The 17,117-nt window shown below is 41.1% G+C and overlaps 1 protein-coding gene and 1 non-coding gene across 3 annotated transcripts; both read right to left on the bottom strand.

Annotated features, from left to right (window-relative positions):
* Positions 1 to 960: 960 nt before the first annotated feature.
* CCDC117 (coiled-coil domain containing 117) lies at positions 961 to 13,282 on the bottom strand. 2 transcript variants are annotated; one of them, XM_039225889.1, is made up of 5 exons: positions 12,964 to 13,282; positions 12,259 to 12,309; positions 7,284 to 7,508; positions 6,701 to 6,838; positions 961 to 3,923 (listed from the first exon to the last, which is right to left on the bottom strand). In XM_039225889.1, exons 1-5 carry the CDS (start codon positions 13,143 to 13,145, stop codon positions 3,686 to 3,688), a joined length of 834 nt encoding a protein of 277 aa, XP_039081820.1. In that variant the 5' UTR covers positions 13,146 to 13,282; the 3' UTR covers positions 961 to 3,685. The 2 variants fall into 2 exon arrangements, with proteins under 2 accessions (XP_039081820.1, XP_039081821.1); XM_039225890.1 differs by lacking the exon at positions 12,259 to 12,309.
* On the bottom strand, positions 8,816 to 8,919 carry LOC120227915. The gene has a single exon (XR_005527370.1). It is a non-coding gene; the product is annotated as a U6 spliceosomal RNA (small nuclear RNA).
* Positions 13,283 to 17,117: the final 3,835 nt, after the last annotated feature.

The raw sequence follows: 17,117 nt of genomic DNA, 5'->3' as shown, positions 1-17,117 counted from the left end.
TCGGGCCTTCTCAAGTTCATTTGAGAACAGGAAGACAGGCCTGTTCACCCACAAATCAGTTGTTGAAAGACAACATCCTTGTCTTGCTGGAGCTGTAGTCGAAATGCATGCAATTGATCTCTAAAATGCTGCTAGCAGAATATTTGGACCAAACAGATATACACAAAACTGTATTTTCTCAAGGAGTTTACTATCACACTGACTGAACCATACTTTATTATAGATTATTTCAATGAACTCTAAATGACATTGTAGGTGTTCTATGAAAACACTGTTAAACCACTTGTTATGTAGGAAGAACATTGAACCTGGTGAGTTTGATTCTAATACTAAATTGTCATTCACTACTTAGGCTTTAGTTTCCAAACCTGTAAAATGGATTAGGTAACTTTTAGTTGTGATTTCCACATTTTAGTGAAAAACAATATCCTGAGTTTTCCACAAGTGCACCCCAAACTTAACTCTGCCTGCTCACAATTTAGGGATTCACATTTATCAAGACTGTAAATATGTATGCAATACTGCCACCCAGTGACCTGTCAACTCTTAGGGAATGACCACTAACCAAGTATCATGGAATTTTCTTATTCCTTATTTTTAAAGGTCCCAACCTTGTAAAAACAAAAATGCTATGAACTCTATATACTGTTTCCAACTCCATATGGACACATTTTTGAAGACTCTGTCACTACTGCCATCTGAACACTGGCAATCAATCACCACTGCCAATCAACCTATTGACAGTCACCAGCAAACTGAGTGGAAAGCATTCTATGGGTTTCAGAATGGCGGAACAGTCTATTTCCGAAATAGCAAATTCACTTACGAAGCTAACTTATCACCCAACATAGTCATCTCTCCAAGATAAACTTAAGCCCCTCAATGATATGAATGCTACTTTAAATACAACTTAAAGAGGTAGCTAATTTTATTTATGTGCAAGAATACAAATACCTCAAAATCAAAACACTTAAGAAGTTTTATTGAAAACAATAAAATACAGAAACACCAGATTCTCATTTTAAAGTAAAGTTGATAGCATCTTCCAGGACCTTCTGAGTACTGCACCGTTCTTGTCACTATCAAATAACGAAACCAAATTTCAAATCCAAAATAATTAATGAACCTGCTTATAAATAAGCATTTCTTCTCATGGTTCTAACCCCTAACCCTGGTTGTTTTTTTTTTTTTTCCTAAATTTTACATCTGCACCTTTTTTGAAAATGAGTAGCAGGGTTTTTTGTTTGTGTGTTTTAATGACTAATATTTTTGAGAACTGGACTTAACTTTAGATTAAAAAAAAAAACAACCCACACACACCCTACTCAAACTCAGAGAAAATATACATTTGTTCATTAAAGCTCACCTGCTTTAGATAGTTTTTCTCTTCACACATTAGCATAGTAAGCCAATGTTTGATCCATGCTTCAAAAGCTGTACAAAATGAAAAGACCTGTTGATTCCCTAGGGAAACCTTAAGGCAAAAGCAAAAGCCTTACGTGATAAAAGAAAACCAAAGCAGAGGCATGGAGACTGTGGAAACGGCTCAGATGAATAAGCACCACAAGGATGAAGTAAATTTCTGTACAAACATATGCAAAAGGATAAAGTTTAAAAAGGAGCATTAAACATCCATATTCCTGCAGAAGTAATTAATCGTGTCAGATAATCTGACTCCTGAAACAAGTTGTTTGGATTTTAATTAACAGATTCTTAATTCTCTCCAATAGTTACCAGTGGTATCAGAGCCTGCTTTTGTTCCTCCTTTTCCTCATGCAGGCCTGCCAGCAGAGGCCTGCCCCACAATTCTATCCAAGACTGTCTCACTGTGTTTTGGGTCCTTCTTTGGAAAGCCATCACCCCTTCCACCCTAACACTGGGACTAAATCCAAATTCTGGTCACTTCATGTTTTTAAGTTATACCAGAACAAAATTTTTTTAGCATGGCAATTTCTTTAAGGCTACAAACTTTGTAAGTTGGTCCCATTAAACAATAACCTAAAGGCAGGAGTTTTTCAAACAGCATGAATCAAACACTTGCACATTTCAACAGAATACAGTTTACATTCATCTCTAAATCTGAGATTAAGAAACTATTAGCTGGTTTCCAACTGGTTTTAATACTGGTTTGAAGTTTGAATAATTTTACTGTGTAGACATTAAATATTGTTTAAATATTAAACATTAAATCGTTTCCTGACTATCCAGACAGAAATAGAGAAAGCAGGAACAACAGGCAAGGGAAGAAACAGTCCAATTAACAGACTTGTTACTTCTACGCCATCTGTTACAGGGGAAGGATTTCAGCATGGGTTTCAAAAATGCCTGGGAGCTGGTTTCTAAAAAGTCACCTCTACTTGGCAAAAACCATTTTTTTCTACATCAGGTATCTGATTCCTATAAAGGAGGAAGAAACCCAGAAAACAAAACAAAACAAAAAGAACTGGGGTGGTCTCCTGTGGCGTGATTTAAGGGCCAGTATTACACTCACTTAATAAGTTATAGTGGATGTTCCGTAGCACTAAAGGAAGTGTTGTTTTACTCGGCACTACTGAGTCCTAGCCACACAGAAGAGCCCTTCCTGAGAAATAAAAAACTTCAATCCTGGTTATCCCCAACAGACACCTTGAGGCTGGTTTAGTTCCTCAAGATGAAGATGTCCTGTTAGCAGGAAGCTACTCTCTATTAACTCGGAGGTTTACTGCGCCAACAGTTAAAACAGCCGGCAAATTGGCTAGTTCAGTACATCTCAATGTCGCTTACCCACATGTTCTCAGTTCATTGTTCTGTCACTGTTTTCTACGTTAACACTAAAATACTCAACTTGCTAATACAGGCATAACCTTTTAAAAATATCTATCAATGCTGGGCTTAGCTGACATGGCAGTTCCTTGGGATTACTTAAGGAAGGCTTCCCCCGTAGCCAATTTGCACACAGGTTACCTCGCAATCACTTTTTAACTATCGCTCGAAGTTAATTACGTTGTAAACATTCCTGAATAACTGGGCTTATCAGTTGTGCAAGGGAAACCAAGGAGCAACAGTAGCATAAGGCAAAAAAGCCTTGAAGGAAAAACCTTTTCTTTGTATTTTCATCGCATTTTCAGAGGCTAAGAGGTGAGCCACAATGCTACCAGCTATTTAATCAATATAGATACACAGAACAGACAACATCCAAGTTTCAGAGCCTCTGTTAAATCTCTTAGCAATAGACTTAAGCTGTTGCTTTTCTCCCTCCTCTTCCCAGTCATATACAGTCACCATGGTAAACAGAACTCCTATCTATAGATGAGCTGTGACTCAACTGTCAGGGCATAGTCGTAGTAAGAGCAGCCTTCTTTCTTAATGCATCTTTTTCAGATTCAAGCATCTGAATATTCTGATTATCTGAATGGTTCAGATAATGAACAGATGACACCCTTAGATACTTGCCTCTGCAGGCCGCAATTTCACATTCCCTTAATAAGCCCCCTGGAAAACTGTTTTTCCCTTGAGACAAGCTTCCTTGGCAAAAAGTTGGATTCAAGAAATGGCTACCCAGAATGAGAGTCCCACCCCAAATCACAGGTGGAGATTTATTACACCCGTTTTATAAAACTTTCAAGTCCCTACGCCATACAAGTAGGCTCACGACTAAATACATGAGCCTTCTAAAATTTGACAACTTTAGCATAGAAATTGGTTTCTAGAGTTCCATCTCTTCTTCTGTGCAAGCAGCTGTCTCCAAACCACTGTAAACAGGCATCCCTGTTTGCCGAGGTTCCAAGAACAGTTCAGTTCTCCCAGGGAAGGCAGTGCCGGCAGCTGCATGCTTGGTTTGGCTCTCTCCTGTGTAGTTCTTAGCATTAGATGACGGCTTTGGCTTATCGGAAAGGAGTTCAGGGAGAGGTTTCCAGAGCACAAGCTCCATGGAAGGACGGCTCCTAAGACATAAAATACAGACTTTCAATAAAACTTTCAGGATATGGAAATAAAGGACACATGTTGAAAAGCTAACGTTTGCTACATCTAGAGTTAAGAACTGGGGGCGCCTGGGTGGCTCAGTTGGTTAAGCATCCGACTTCGCCTCAGATCATGATCTCACAGTTCATGGGTTCGAGCCCTGCATCAGGATCTGTGCTGACAGCTAGCTCAGAGCCTGGAGCCTGTCTTCGGATTCTGTGACTCCCTCTCTCTCTGACCCTCCCCTGCTCATGCTGCATCTAGCTCTCTCTTAAAAATAAATAAAACATTAAAAAAAATAAAATAAAATAAAAATAAAAATAGGGGCACCTGAGTGGCTCAGTCAGTTAAGTGTCCGACTTTAGCTCAGATCATGATCTCAATGTTCATGGGTTCGAGCCCTGCGTCAGGCTCTGTGCTGACCATCAGCTCAGAGCCTGGAGCCTGCTTCAGATTCTGTGTCTCCCTCTCTCTCTTACCCTCCCCTGCTCATGCTGTCTCTCTCTCTCAGAAATAAAACATTAAAAATTAAAAAAATATATATTTAAAAATAAAAGTAATATAAACACTCAATGTGAAAAATAGAGGCCCTTGATTCAATGTCATGCTATAGATTTCTTAAATTGTGGTTAATATTAGATATGAGCTACTATCTTGCACTGAACTATTATAACTTTTTTTTTTAATGTTTATTTGTTTTTGAGAGAGAGAGAGAGAGACAGCGGGTGAGCAGGGGAGGAGCAGAGAGAGAGAAACACAGAATCTGAAGCGGGCTCTAGGTTCTGAGCTGTGAGCACAGAACCCAACGCACGGCTCAAACCCACAAACTGTGAGATCATAACGTGAGCCGAAGTCTGACATTTAACCGACTGAGCCCCCCAGGTACCCCTAAACTATTATAAATGAAACACTGACCAAACACATTAAAAGCATCTCTGATGCCTTTTGCTTAGTATAACTATGAACTATAATGCTTTTTACAATTATGTCCAAACAATTATGTTGCCAGTGCCTGCCTGCCCCTCAGTCCTCCTCCATCCAGTGATGGTTTGATGGTTTCTGGAACCTAAAGGCAAATAAAACAAAATAAACCACGATGAAGAATATTCCCAAAGGTTAGCTTCTGGAAAACTACCGAGAGCAGAAAGTGCTATTTTTTAGGCTGTAGGGCAACATGACCTGCTTACTCCTGGCTAAACTATTTACCCATCCTTAGGGCTGGTTAGTTAATTATAAACTCAAGCGAGGGGGCTAACGCAAAAACCCCTGTGAGCTAACATCAAGCAGCAGCTGAACCCACCGTGGCCAAAGGCAATAATACCTCATCTGTCTGGCATCACTGGGGCTTGTGTTATAAGAGATTTTTTCAGATATCTGACACCCTCACTAAGTATCAAATCTATCTAGTCTTTTCTAGGCAGCACCTAAATGGCTTTTTGTAGCTTGACTATTACTTTACATGTGGATAATGATGGCTTCGGGTCTTGTAAGCTCAAGACGATAGGAATTACAGGACTAGCATTAGTTCCTTTATTAATGGCCCTAGGCTGCTTTACTCTGTAGATTACGTTTGCTTTCTAGTTCCCTCTCTAGTCCTCACACTGTGCTGTCACTACTCACTACTATCAGTTTGTACTGGTCTCACTTGCTGTTTGTTTGTTTGTTTTTTAATCTTTTTTTTTTTTAATGTTTTATTTATTTCTAGGAGAGAGAGAGACAGCGTGAGCAGGGGAGGGTCAGAGATACAGACTCTGAAACAGGCTCCAGGCTCTGAGCTGGCAGTCAGCACAGAGCCCAACGCAGGGCTCAAACCCACGAACCGCGAGATCATGACCTAAGCGAAAGTCGGACACTTAACCGACTAAGCCACCCAGGCGCCCCTTGCTGTTTCTGTTTCTACTCTGATGATCTAAGAATCCAGGTACCGGAGCTCATTAAGCTGTGTCTAACTTCAGAGCAAAATAGCTTAGAGCTAAAGCCCTGAGGAACTATCTACTAGGACAAGAACAGGAGCTTTGGATTGTGGCCTTTGTGGTAACTATTTTGGCTGCTGGGAGATTTCTTCTATTTTCTAGGTCTTTTTATTTTTTGTTTTTATAAAAATTTTTTTTATGTTATTTATTTTTGAGAGAGAGAGAGAGAGGGAGGGAGGGAGGGAGGGAGAGAGACAGCACACGAGTGGGAAAGGGGCAAAGAGAGAGGGAGAACACAAAATCTGAAACAGGCTCCAGGCTCTGAGCTGTCAGCATAGAGCCTGACACAGGGCTAATGAGCAGTGAGATCATGACCTGAGCCAAAGTTGGACACTTACCTGAGTCACCCAGGTGCCCCTGTTTTCTAGGTCTTAATCGTATTCCTGAACAACTGAGAGAGGCTGGTAAACAAGACCTTTTGAAATGTAGTTCCATATCCTATGACGATAATGTAAGAGAATAGGCTCTCTCTCTCTCTCTCGCCAATCCCCCCCATCCCAAAATATCAGATGATACTGCACTTAAGAACTTCAATCTGAGATTAAGAAGGTAAGGCAGCCACTCCAGCATACTTCAAACTTGTCCATGCACAGCATTTTGTTCATCCACAATGAACTAAGAAAAAGGTCTGTATCCAACCTAAGCTAAATAGAAAACCTACTATACTTTCATTAGGCTGGTAAGCAGGAGATGGAGACATGACTAGGATAACACGGGCTGTGTATTGAGACACCAGGTTTCCCTCCAAGATCAAAATTAAAGGGAAACCAAGAAGCAACACTTACATGGACTCAATCATTTTCTTTGTAAAGACTTCATCAAATTCCCTCTTCAAACCTGTTTTCATGGTATCAGAAAGAACAAGACTGGGGAGATGGTTAATATTTCTGTCAGCTTCAACTTCTTCATCTTCGTCAATTATCCTAAATAAAGAAAGGCAGCAGGAGCACAGAAAGAAAAATTAGTCAAGCTATTATATACTCTAGCAACTGAACAAAATTTTAAAAATAATAAAGGCAACAGAAGCTATAGGAAAAGATCAAGAAAAACATGAGGCTCTATCCGAGTGAAGAAACTACAGGCAGAAGAGTTACTCAGTATTTAACAAAAGTTTTAATCAGATACAATCAAATTTGAAGAATGTATCCCTGCAAACTCCCATAAACCAAAAATTGATATTCAGAAACACTAAGTAAGCAAAGTTCTATGAGAAGAACTTACTTTAACATTTAATGTGTAAACTTTGAATTCATAGTCTGAGAGGTTGAGGATCACCATTACCACCAAGTGGCGAATTAGCCTAGCTTAAGAGAGGAGAGGTGGTACCCAGGATGAACAACAAGCCAGCAACATAAACTGCCCAGTTACCTGTCTTCGATTTCCTGAAGCCTCCTTCGCGCAACTTCACACTGCGGTTCTCCCGTTGTCTGATCCATTTCTTCACAAAGAACATCTAACATGCCAGGTGCAGGGAGGCCACTAGTGCACGGATTTACTCCATGACTCTCTATATCCTGATGTGTACAAAGAATCCAGTCATTAGGACCAGCACACAGCCCTGCTTCAGTTAGCCTTTTCTTTCTTACTGGACAACTGGAAAAAAAAAAATCAATGAAAATTCAGAGTCATATAAATAAAACATTTATCATCCCTATCTCTAATCAAACTCTTATACAAAAACTCTAATTTTTGATAGTGTGTGATTACAAGATGGAGAATCATGCATTTTCTGTCATTTTGACAGCCTCCTTGAGATGTTTTCTTCTGCTCTCTGCCAAATCAGGCTGCACCTGCAAGATTTTGCTTTCTCAGATTAGAAGTATTCAGTGTGGGAACTTAGTCATTCCTATTTATTTGGCTCTGAGAAGGTCAAGTGGAAAGTAAAGAAACCAAAACCACAGAGCAGCAATTCAGCCCCAGCCATATTTTGTCATAATTCTGCTTGTTCCACATGGGGAGGTGATCTGCAGGCGTATCTATCTTGACCTGCAGGACAAACATGCATGCTTGATCAGGTCTGTTCCAACTACTACCGGTGGTAGATGATATTGCTGATGTCTTGATCCTCTCAGAGACTATCATTTGGTTCTGAGGTCTCTTTCTAACAATGGGGTACACTTTCTCCCACCTTGAGACATAAACACTCCCTGAAAAAATTTATATTTCACAGAGACCTTAGAGTTTATCAAATCCAATTGATTTTGCAGATTTGGAAACTAGGACCTAGAAAAGCTAAAGTGCAATATCTTAAGTGTCATATAAGGTAGAGTTGCACGCTAGGCACCAGGCACCAAAGCTCCCAAGTCCTAGCTCTATGCCATTCTCACTGGAACTTATGGCCTCCTTAGGGGAAGTTCAATGGTTCAAGCTCATACCATGAACTAGTATTTGCATGCACTACAACATGCCCAATTCAGTCGAAAAGTCTCTGAAGCAGGTAAAATAGACAACTGGTCCTATTCTATTTAAGTATTTAGGCCAGAAGTACTTTATTGCCTGGGCATCAGCAAGTGCAGTCTCAGAAACAGAACACAGCTCTGCAACTAAAAAAAAATTCGTTAATGGCTACCACAGCTTCTTACTTTCTAAACTGATGAAGGTCAAAGGAAGTGGTATGTATTTTACAAGAAGAAATTTCTATTCATGGTAAAACTACAAAAATCAACTTTAAAAAATCAACATTAAAGTCTCTGGCAATATAAAATCTGACAGTGCTCTCTTGAACCTAGACTTTTCTTGGAATCAACTATTAAATAAGGTTTTTAAAAAGTGTTTAGTTTTTTGAGGTCTTTTTTTTTAAAACATAGTTGACAGATGTTGTTACATGAGTTTAAGGTGTACAACATAGTGATTCAACAACTCTAAATCTTACGCTATGCTCACAACTGTAGCTATAATCTGAACATATGGAACCCTTCACAAATCTATGTATCATCCATGCACAGAGAATATGCTAATCTCTGTATCATTCCAATTTTAGTACACGTGCTACCAAAGTGAGCACAATAACGTTTATAGTTGGTTTTAACTGCTAAGAAAGTATTAAAAAATGTCTAGCTATACATCAAATATTTCTGTAATATGTGAATAGTTTTATGGTGTGGTGTTTTTGGAAAGCAGGAGAAACTATACACATAAAACCAGCCAAGAAAAACAAAATACATCTAGTGAGAACAGATAATTTCCTAGCACATCCAATAACTTAACTACGAAATGCAACTGAGTGTAAGAGTTAGGTTCTGATCTCTAACCTCCAACATGATTTGGACTAAGTTATTTCATGGCTTGTAGGTCCATTTTGCAAGTAATTAGAGATCAGTGATATTTAAGTTCCAAAGAAAATGTGATATAAAAGACTTCAAAGTACAGATAAGATCCATGGAAGTGGCAGGTGGCAGCCCGTATTAGACATCCAAAAGCCAAGTTCCTCATTCTCAGGGCCTCAATCTCTTCATCTGTAAATTAAAGGTGGTTAACATTTTATTCATCTTTTTAAAGTAAGCTCTACACCCAATGTGGGGCTTGAACTGATCACATGCTCTACTGAGTCACCCAGGAGCCCCAAAGTTGGTTAACTTTATAAGCCAACAGATTTTATGCTTCAAACTTTTAACACTGAGACTCTTTATTCAAGTATGTCTTATACTCCAAAAGACAAGAGCAAAGAGGTCCCTGTGTATGCGCAGCAATCCCAAGGCAATAAAGAACATAAATACTGTCTGGTCCAATGGTTTTTAAACTGACACAACTTTCAAATCTATTTAGCCTATGTATCAAAAGGTTAGAAAATCCAGCTTCTGCTGGCCAAAACACAAGCAAGCAAAACCTACACAAAGTTAAAAGCCAAATGACAAATTTGGGGGAAGCGTAACATACATAATAAACTACTGATATCTTTAGTAAAGATTTCTTATAGATGAACAAGATCAATATGCCAATAGGAAATTTGCACAAACATGAACAATTCACACATGAAACCCAAATGTGTTAAATGATGTTTGACATAACTTTAATTTACAAAATATAAGTTAAAAAAGGGATCTAATTTTAACTATAATTTTCCTATGCTTATACAATTCAATGAATAATTAGAAAGTATACATCCATAAAAATAACATTGAAGGGGAACCTGGGTGGCTCAGTCGGTTAAGCAACCAACTCTTGGTTTTAGTTTAGGTCATGGTCTCAGTTTGCGAGTTTGAGCCCCACATCAGGCTCCGTGCTGACAGTGCAGAGCCTGCTTGGGATTCTTCCTTCTCACTCTCTGCCCCTCTGCTGCCCTCCCTCTCTCAAAATAAATAAATAGGCATTAAAAAATAATAACATTCAAGATACAGACCTCTGTCAACATCCCAAAATGGTACTCTATATCTTCCACCCTACAGGTAAATACTGTATTATAGTATTTATTTCTTTAAAAAATACATTATCAAGGGCGCCTGGGTAGCTCAGTTGGTTGACCATCTGACTTTGGCTCAGATCATGATCTCAGGGTTTGTGAGTGTGGGCCCCGCATCAGCTGTGTGTGCTGACAGCTCAGAGCCTGGAGCCTACTTCAGATTCTGTGTCTCCCTCTCTCTGCCCCTCCCCCACTTGTGCCCTCACTCTCTCAAAAATAAATGTAAAAAAAAATTTTTTTTTAAAAATACATTATCAAGCATATAGATATGCAACCCTAAACAATGTTTAGCTTTGTCTGGCTTTCAACCTTATACTTAGGAAATTATACTGTATATACTCTTGGGATTTTTTTTTTTTTTGGCTCATATTATGCTTATAAGACATATCCATGTTTATAGGTGTAATATTCTCTTTCTTCACTTTGTGCTGAATAGAATGCCATTGTATGAATTTGTAACTTACTTTATCCATTTTAATGTTGAGAAACATATGTGACATTTCTAGTTTAGAGCTATTATGAACAAGGATGCTATGAACTTCCTTGTACATGTCTCTTGTTGTGAGTGTGTGCATACTCAAGAGCAGAATGTTTGGGTAATAGAGTGAGTATGCCTTCAACTTACTTGATAATGCCAACTATTTCCCAAAGTGCTTGTACCAGTTTACACTCTCCTCTATAGTACTGCAGAGTTACTGGGTGCTCCAATAGCTGGTGGTGTAGTAGATCTCACTGTGGCTTTATTAGGCATTTCCCTAAAGACTGATAAGGCCAAATGAACATCTTTCTTTTGGTTATCTGGATATCCTCTTTGATTCTTTCACTCATTTTTCCATGACACTGTCTGTCTAGGAGATGTAATTACGCTACCTATAAGTGAGGTGTAAAAAAAAAGTTTGAATGCAAACAAAAAGTTTGAAAATACAGATCTGGTGACAAGATGGAGAAACCAGCATCTCCAGTGTTAAAAAAAATATAAATCAGCAACAACTCTTGTTCAGATTTTAAATGCCACTCCCCATCTAGGAATCCATGAACCTACTTGCACATATATACAAAGAACTTTGAAATTTTTTGTTTAATGTTTTATTTATTTCTGAGAGAGAGCGAGAGCGTGCACGAGCGAGCGAGCAGGGGAGGGTCAGAGAGAAAGACACACACACACAGAATCCGAAACAGGCTCCAGACTCTGAGCTAGCTGTCAGCACAGAGCCAGAACCCATGAATCGGGAGATCATGACCTGAGCCGACATCAGACACTTAACCGACTGAGCCACCCAGGCGGACCTACGAAGAACTTTTAAAAAGATGTGCGTGGTAGATTTAACCTACAATAAAAGCTAAATGTTTGAAAGAAATTAGAACCCCATCTACGGGAGACTGGTCTATGATGTATACCTACTTACAACAGAATTCTACTCAGTGTTGCAAAAGAAATTAGGAAGAAGTCTACCTGCCCATATGCAACAAGCCATAGGACAGTGAAGTGAAACGATCAGAGTTCTGCCAACGTAAGTTACCTTCTTACAAATGCAGAAAACCACACGCATAAACAGTTATAAACTCGTTATAGATTATCTTCCAGAGGAGAAAGAATAAACAGGTAACATGGGTTGCATCTGTGTAGAAAAGGAGAGTGTGCACTCTTAAGACTTTATAATTTTTATCCTTTTGCATACTTGAAAATCTTTTACTTTGTGCATGCAATAATATTCACATGGACGAAAATTCAAACATTACTAAGGATTACAGAGAGAAAAGTTTCCTCGGACATGCCAGCTACCCAGTTACTTTCCCTAAAAGGCAACCAATGTTACCAGTTCCTCGTGCTTCCCTGCACAGATACCTAATGTTTCACCTTCTCACTTTTAAGTAATTTTGAATATAAAACAGACTGGCTGAATTAAGCGACCATAACGTGAACTAATGGCACCTGAAACTTACTCATCATCCTCCTCCTCTCGCTTGTGTTTCTTTTTGCAGCGAACTGAAACACTGTTGAAACAAACAAAATCAGTCAATTGAGAAATTCACTGAGCCTGTGCCTTCAGCATCCACTCTTCCTTTCCCCAATAATCTTGCCGATGATGCCACAAGTACTGGCTTGTCCCCTTCCTTTCCGACTGCGATTGGATATCCAGATCACAAGGTCGGTCTGGTTGGGTGGTCCCGACAGAATCAGGAGTTGAAATCTCAACTTCTCACTTTGTCAACAGAGTGGGAAATAAATTCGGAGGGACTGACGTGGGGAAAACGTTTCTGGGGGCAGGCACTTTACTTCCACGATCTCACTAGCAGGACCCATTCCTGTCCCTCTTGGCAGATGAGAAACCAAGTGAGTGTCCGAGAAGCACTGCAAGTTAGCACTGGCGGCCGCGCGAGGGGACCGCCAGGCTCGGGTCCGCCCGGGTTCCAACCCGGCCCGGAGTGCAGAAGCCCGGCAAAGTCTGCTCACTTTTCGGAAGCGCAGGCCGGCCGCGGTCCGACCCGGACTCCCGGGCTGCGTAGCCCCAGGCGACTTACAGTTAACGTCCCTGGGGATCAGTTTCTCATCTGCTCTGTGGGGCTCCGGAGCCCCCAGCGGAGGGTCGTGAGGATTAACGAGCCCGAGCTCCGCGCCCGCCCGTCCCGCGCCCGCCGGCTCCTCACCGTCCGCGCGCTGCGCTCCCGCCGGGACAGCTCGGGGAGGCGCGGGGTCCCGGCCGCGGGGCCAGCTCGGCGCCGTCCACTCCCGGCGGGAAGGCCCGGCCGGGGAAGGCCGACGGCGGCTGCAGGAAGTCCGGGCCGCCGCTCAGGGGGAGGCCGCTGAAGGGCCGGCCGAGCGCGGCCATGGCCGGGGAGACGAGGAGGCTGCGCCCGCGGCCCCGGCCGCCCGCGTCCCCAGGCCCGGCAGCTGCGGCCACAGCGACTGCTGAGAGGCTCCCGCCTCTGAGCCCGCTCTCGACCCCACGTCACGCCTTCTAGAACCCTCCACCCCGGGCCGCCGAGGGGCACGCCGGGATTTGTTGTGTGCGGAGCCCTGCTATCGCGAAGGATGCCGGGAGTTGCAGTCGAAGAGGACTACAGACAAGATGGCTGCCTCGGCTTAGCTCCCTGTAGCTGGAGGAGCGCTCTGGAGAGCCCTGAGTGTGAAATAGGCTCCAATCCTCACACTTCTGTACCTCCGTTTTCTCTATAGTAAAACCTGGTAATAATAGTGCCTACCTTCTTAGGGTTGATGGGAGAAGTAAATGAATTAAAGCATGTGGAACTTGGGGTGGCTGGCTGGCTCAGGGAGCATGCAACTCTTGATCACCAGGTCATGAGTTCCAGCCGCACACTGGGCATAAATCCTACTTTACAAAACAAACAAACAAACAAACAAACAAAAACTAGATCCCTTAGAAAAAGCTTGGCATTAGAACAATTCTCAGCACATAGCACATAGTCATTAAATATCAGCTATTATTTCTTTCCATGTTTTAATATAAATGAAGTTAGTGCTTCCTTAGTGGGAACAGCTTGGAGGACCAGGAAAACACTCAGAAGGCTTGTGAGAGGTACTGGCAAGTCTTCCAGCCTGTGCCTGGATCCACAGGCACTTTTGCCAGAGGGGCTTCACACAACCACCAATCATACCATTTTTCCCATCTCAGAGAATGACAGTATCATCGTCTGGTTACTTAAATGTCCTTTAGCCAAAGACCACCAAGAACACACCTATAATTGAGCAAAGATAGATTTACTGACTGCTTACAGTGAGGGAGTGTCTCAGTAAGGAGGTGTTAGAAAAAGGTGCTTCTAGGGGCACCTGTGTGGCTCAGTTGGTTTAGTGTCAACTTAGGCTCAGGTCATGATCTCATGGTTTGTGGGTTCCAGCCCTGCTGTCAGCACAGGGCCTGCCTTAGACCCTCTGTCCCCTTCTCTCTCTGCACCTCTCCTGCTTACTCTCTGTCTCTCATTTAAAAAAAGAAAGAGAAGAAAAAAGAAAAGCTTCTTTTAGGATTTGGGACTGTTTTAGGTGATTTGGGGGAAGGATCAAGGAAGCAGGACTTTGTTCTAGAATTAATATTGTCAGGAAACAAGGATAATTCTATGATTGGGTAACTTAGTCATTTCAAGAAGGTAGGAAGAATGAAGGGAAGCTAAACCTGTAATTGGTAAGGAAGCAACAGTCCTTCACATTAGCCAGGAGGATGTTTGGACAATTTTGTGGTTCTCATGATGTTCACATTTTTGTCTGTGTTCAGATATGATTACAAAGTGGTCTGGTTTCTATCTTGATCCATCAAAGTCATATCTTGGTCCTTGTTTGATGCTGATGTTCTATGAAGTTGTTTAAAAGGAAGACACAAAGCCTAGCTGACAGTACCAAGCCAGTTACCGCTGTCAGAAGATGCTTTTGTTTCTAACCCCAAACCTAAGCATCCTCACTGATGCCTCTTTTTTGTTTAGCCCCATACTTAATCAGTTAGCAATTCCTATGGGTGTTATTTGTGAAATGCTTCCAAATTCTCTTCATCATTCTCCATTTCTCTTGCCCTCATTGTGGTCTAAGGGGAAAAAAATGAATGAACCTCTTTTGCCTCATGTAATATCCTGAATTAGGTTTAAGTTTTCTTAGTGGCATTTATAATCCAGTTTTTCCTCCATAAGGTAATACCCTACTTACCTCAACTGGATATAAAAGATAGTCTCTTGGGTCATTTCTACAAATGGCCATCTCATTCTTCCCCTGAAAAAAAATCCTCCCAGATGATATTATATACACATGTAAATATAAATATATATTTATGAAAAGGGAGTGTTGGGGAGGAGGAGACTGCCCTTCAAGTCTCTCTAGCTGGATTGAATCAAATTGATATGAGACAGGGACGCCTGGGTAGCTCATTCGGTTAAGTGTCCGACTTCGGCTCAGGTCATGATCTCACGGTTTGTGGGTCTGAGCCCCGCGTCGGGCTCTGTGCTGACAGCTAGCTCAGAGCCTGGAGCCTGTTTCAGATTCTGTCTCCCTCTCTCTCTGACCCTTCACTGTTCACGCTGTCTGTCTGTCTGTCTCTCTCTCAGAAATAAATAAAAAAAATTTTTTTAAATTAAAAAAAATTGATATGAGACAGATTAACAAGAGAATATCAAATTTAATTTTGTGTATACAGGGGAATCCACATAGATAAGAAATTCCTAACATAGGCAACAAAAGGGGCTTATATGCGGTAAGAAGAGGCATAAGGGTCAAAGATACAAAGCGGGAGGCGCCTGGGTGGCTCAGTCCGTTAAGCAGCTGACTTCAGCTCCTGTCATGAGCTCTCAGTCGCCTGAGTTCAAGCCCCACATGGGACTATCTGCTGTCAGCACACAGCCTGCTTCGGATCCTCTACCCCTCCCTCTCTGTCCCTCCAACATCCCCCTCAAAAATACAAAAAATAGGGGCACCTGGGTGGCTCAGTTGGTTTAGCGTCCAACTTTGGCTCAGGTCATGAATTTGCGATTTGTAGGTTTGAGCCCGGGCATCAGGCTCTGTGCTGATAGCCCAGAGGCTGGAGCCTGCTTCACATTCTGTGTCTCCCTCTCTCTCTGTACCTCTCCTGCTCACACTCTGTCTCTCTGTCTCTCTCAAAAAAGAAATGTTTTTTAAAATTTTTAATAAAATAAAATAAAAATAGACCAATAAACAAAACAAAACAAAAAGGATACAAAGTGGGAGTAAGACCGTTAGCAGAAAGGGGTAGGGAAATGTTTCTAGAAAACAAAGGTCCCCTTATTATGCACATAAGTTTCTTGGTAAAGAAGAATCTCTGTTAATGGCTCTCATCCTGGTAAAACAAGCACTTGAGGGGGTGGTAAAGAGCTTTTCTTAAATCTGCTGGGTTTTGTTTTGCTTTTAACTTAAAATAATGTTCATGTAAAAGTGGTGTGTTTTGTGGCATTGGCTCTTACAGTTGTCATACTGTAAATATCATTGTGAAACTACTTTCCACCTAATTGTATTTCTTGAATGCCTATCCAAATTCATTCTTTAGTTCACATTACTATACTAAGTTGTATATCCCTTATCAGGCAATGCACTAGAATTAATAACTTATTAATTATTTGTTAATTAATTATTAATAACTTAATAATTATTAAGTTATTAACTAATAACTTATTGATTATTAAAATTATCAAATATTAGGTCAAGTAGTCTTCACAATAATGCCATGAATTAGATGCTTTTCTTACCCCCCATTTTACAGATAAGAAAATTGAGGCAAGTAATGGTTTCCAGTTCCCTTATTTATAAGTGAAGGAGTTCAACCCCTGGTCAACCCTAGACCCTACCATAAAATGTGAGGCTTTGCTGCATCTGTTCGAATTCCCTGGCAAAAAGCACTTTGGAGGAATCAGGGAAAGCCTCACTAGACTGTGTCTCACAGAGACGGACTGCTTCGGACTTCAGACCCCAGAAGCAAAAGGCTGAGGTTTATTGTACATTGTCTCCTACAGTAGATTGGGAAGAGTGGGTGCAGAATTTGATGGTGGCCACTGAGAGCATCTCTGCTTTTCAGTGACAATCCAGGCCTGCCTCTTTGAGGTGACTTCCAGTCAATCTCTCATGCAGTTGCTGGGTCAGACATACAGACATTTAGACAATACCCTCCTGACTCTTCTCTCCTTGTGACTCATCTCAACATGTTATCCTTAAAAACAACAATTATTTTCTGGTTATAAAACTAACATAGACTCTAGTAGGAAATGAATGGAGGTGGTGATAAAAATACATAGAGCTAAAAAAATAAAAAGCCTTAATACCATCCCACAGGGAACTCCATTATATGAATATACTT

This window comes from Hyaena hyaena, unplaced genomic scaffold (genome assembly GCF_003009895.1).
Source record: "Hyaena hyaena isolate Hyena2069 unplaced genomic scaffold, ASM300989v1 scaffold_19, whole genome shotgun sequence".
Lineage (NCBI taxonomy): Eukaryota > Metazoa > Chordata > Mammalia > Carnivora > Hyaenidae > Hyaena > Hyaena hyaena.
Note: the sequence above shows the minus strand (reverse complement) of the source record. Positions and strands in the feature narration are given on the sequence as shown.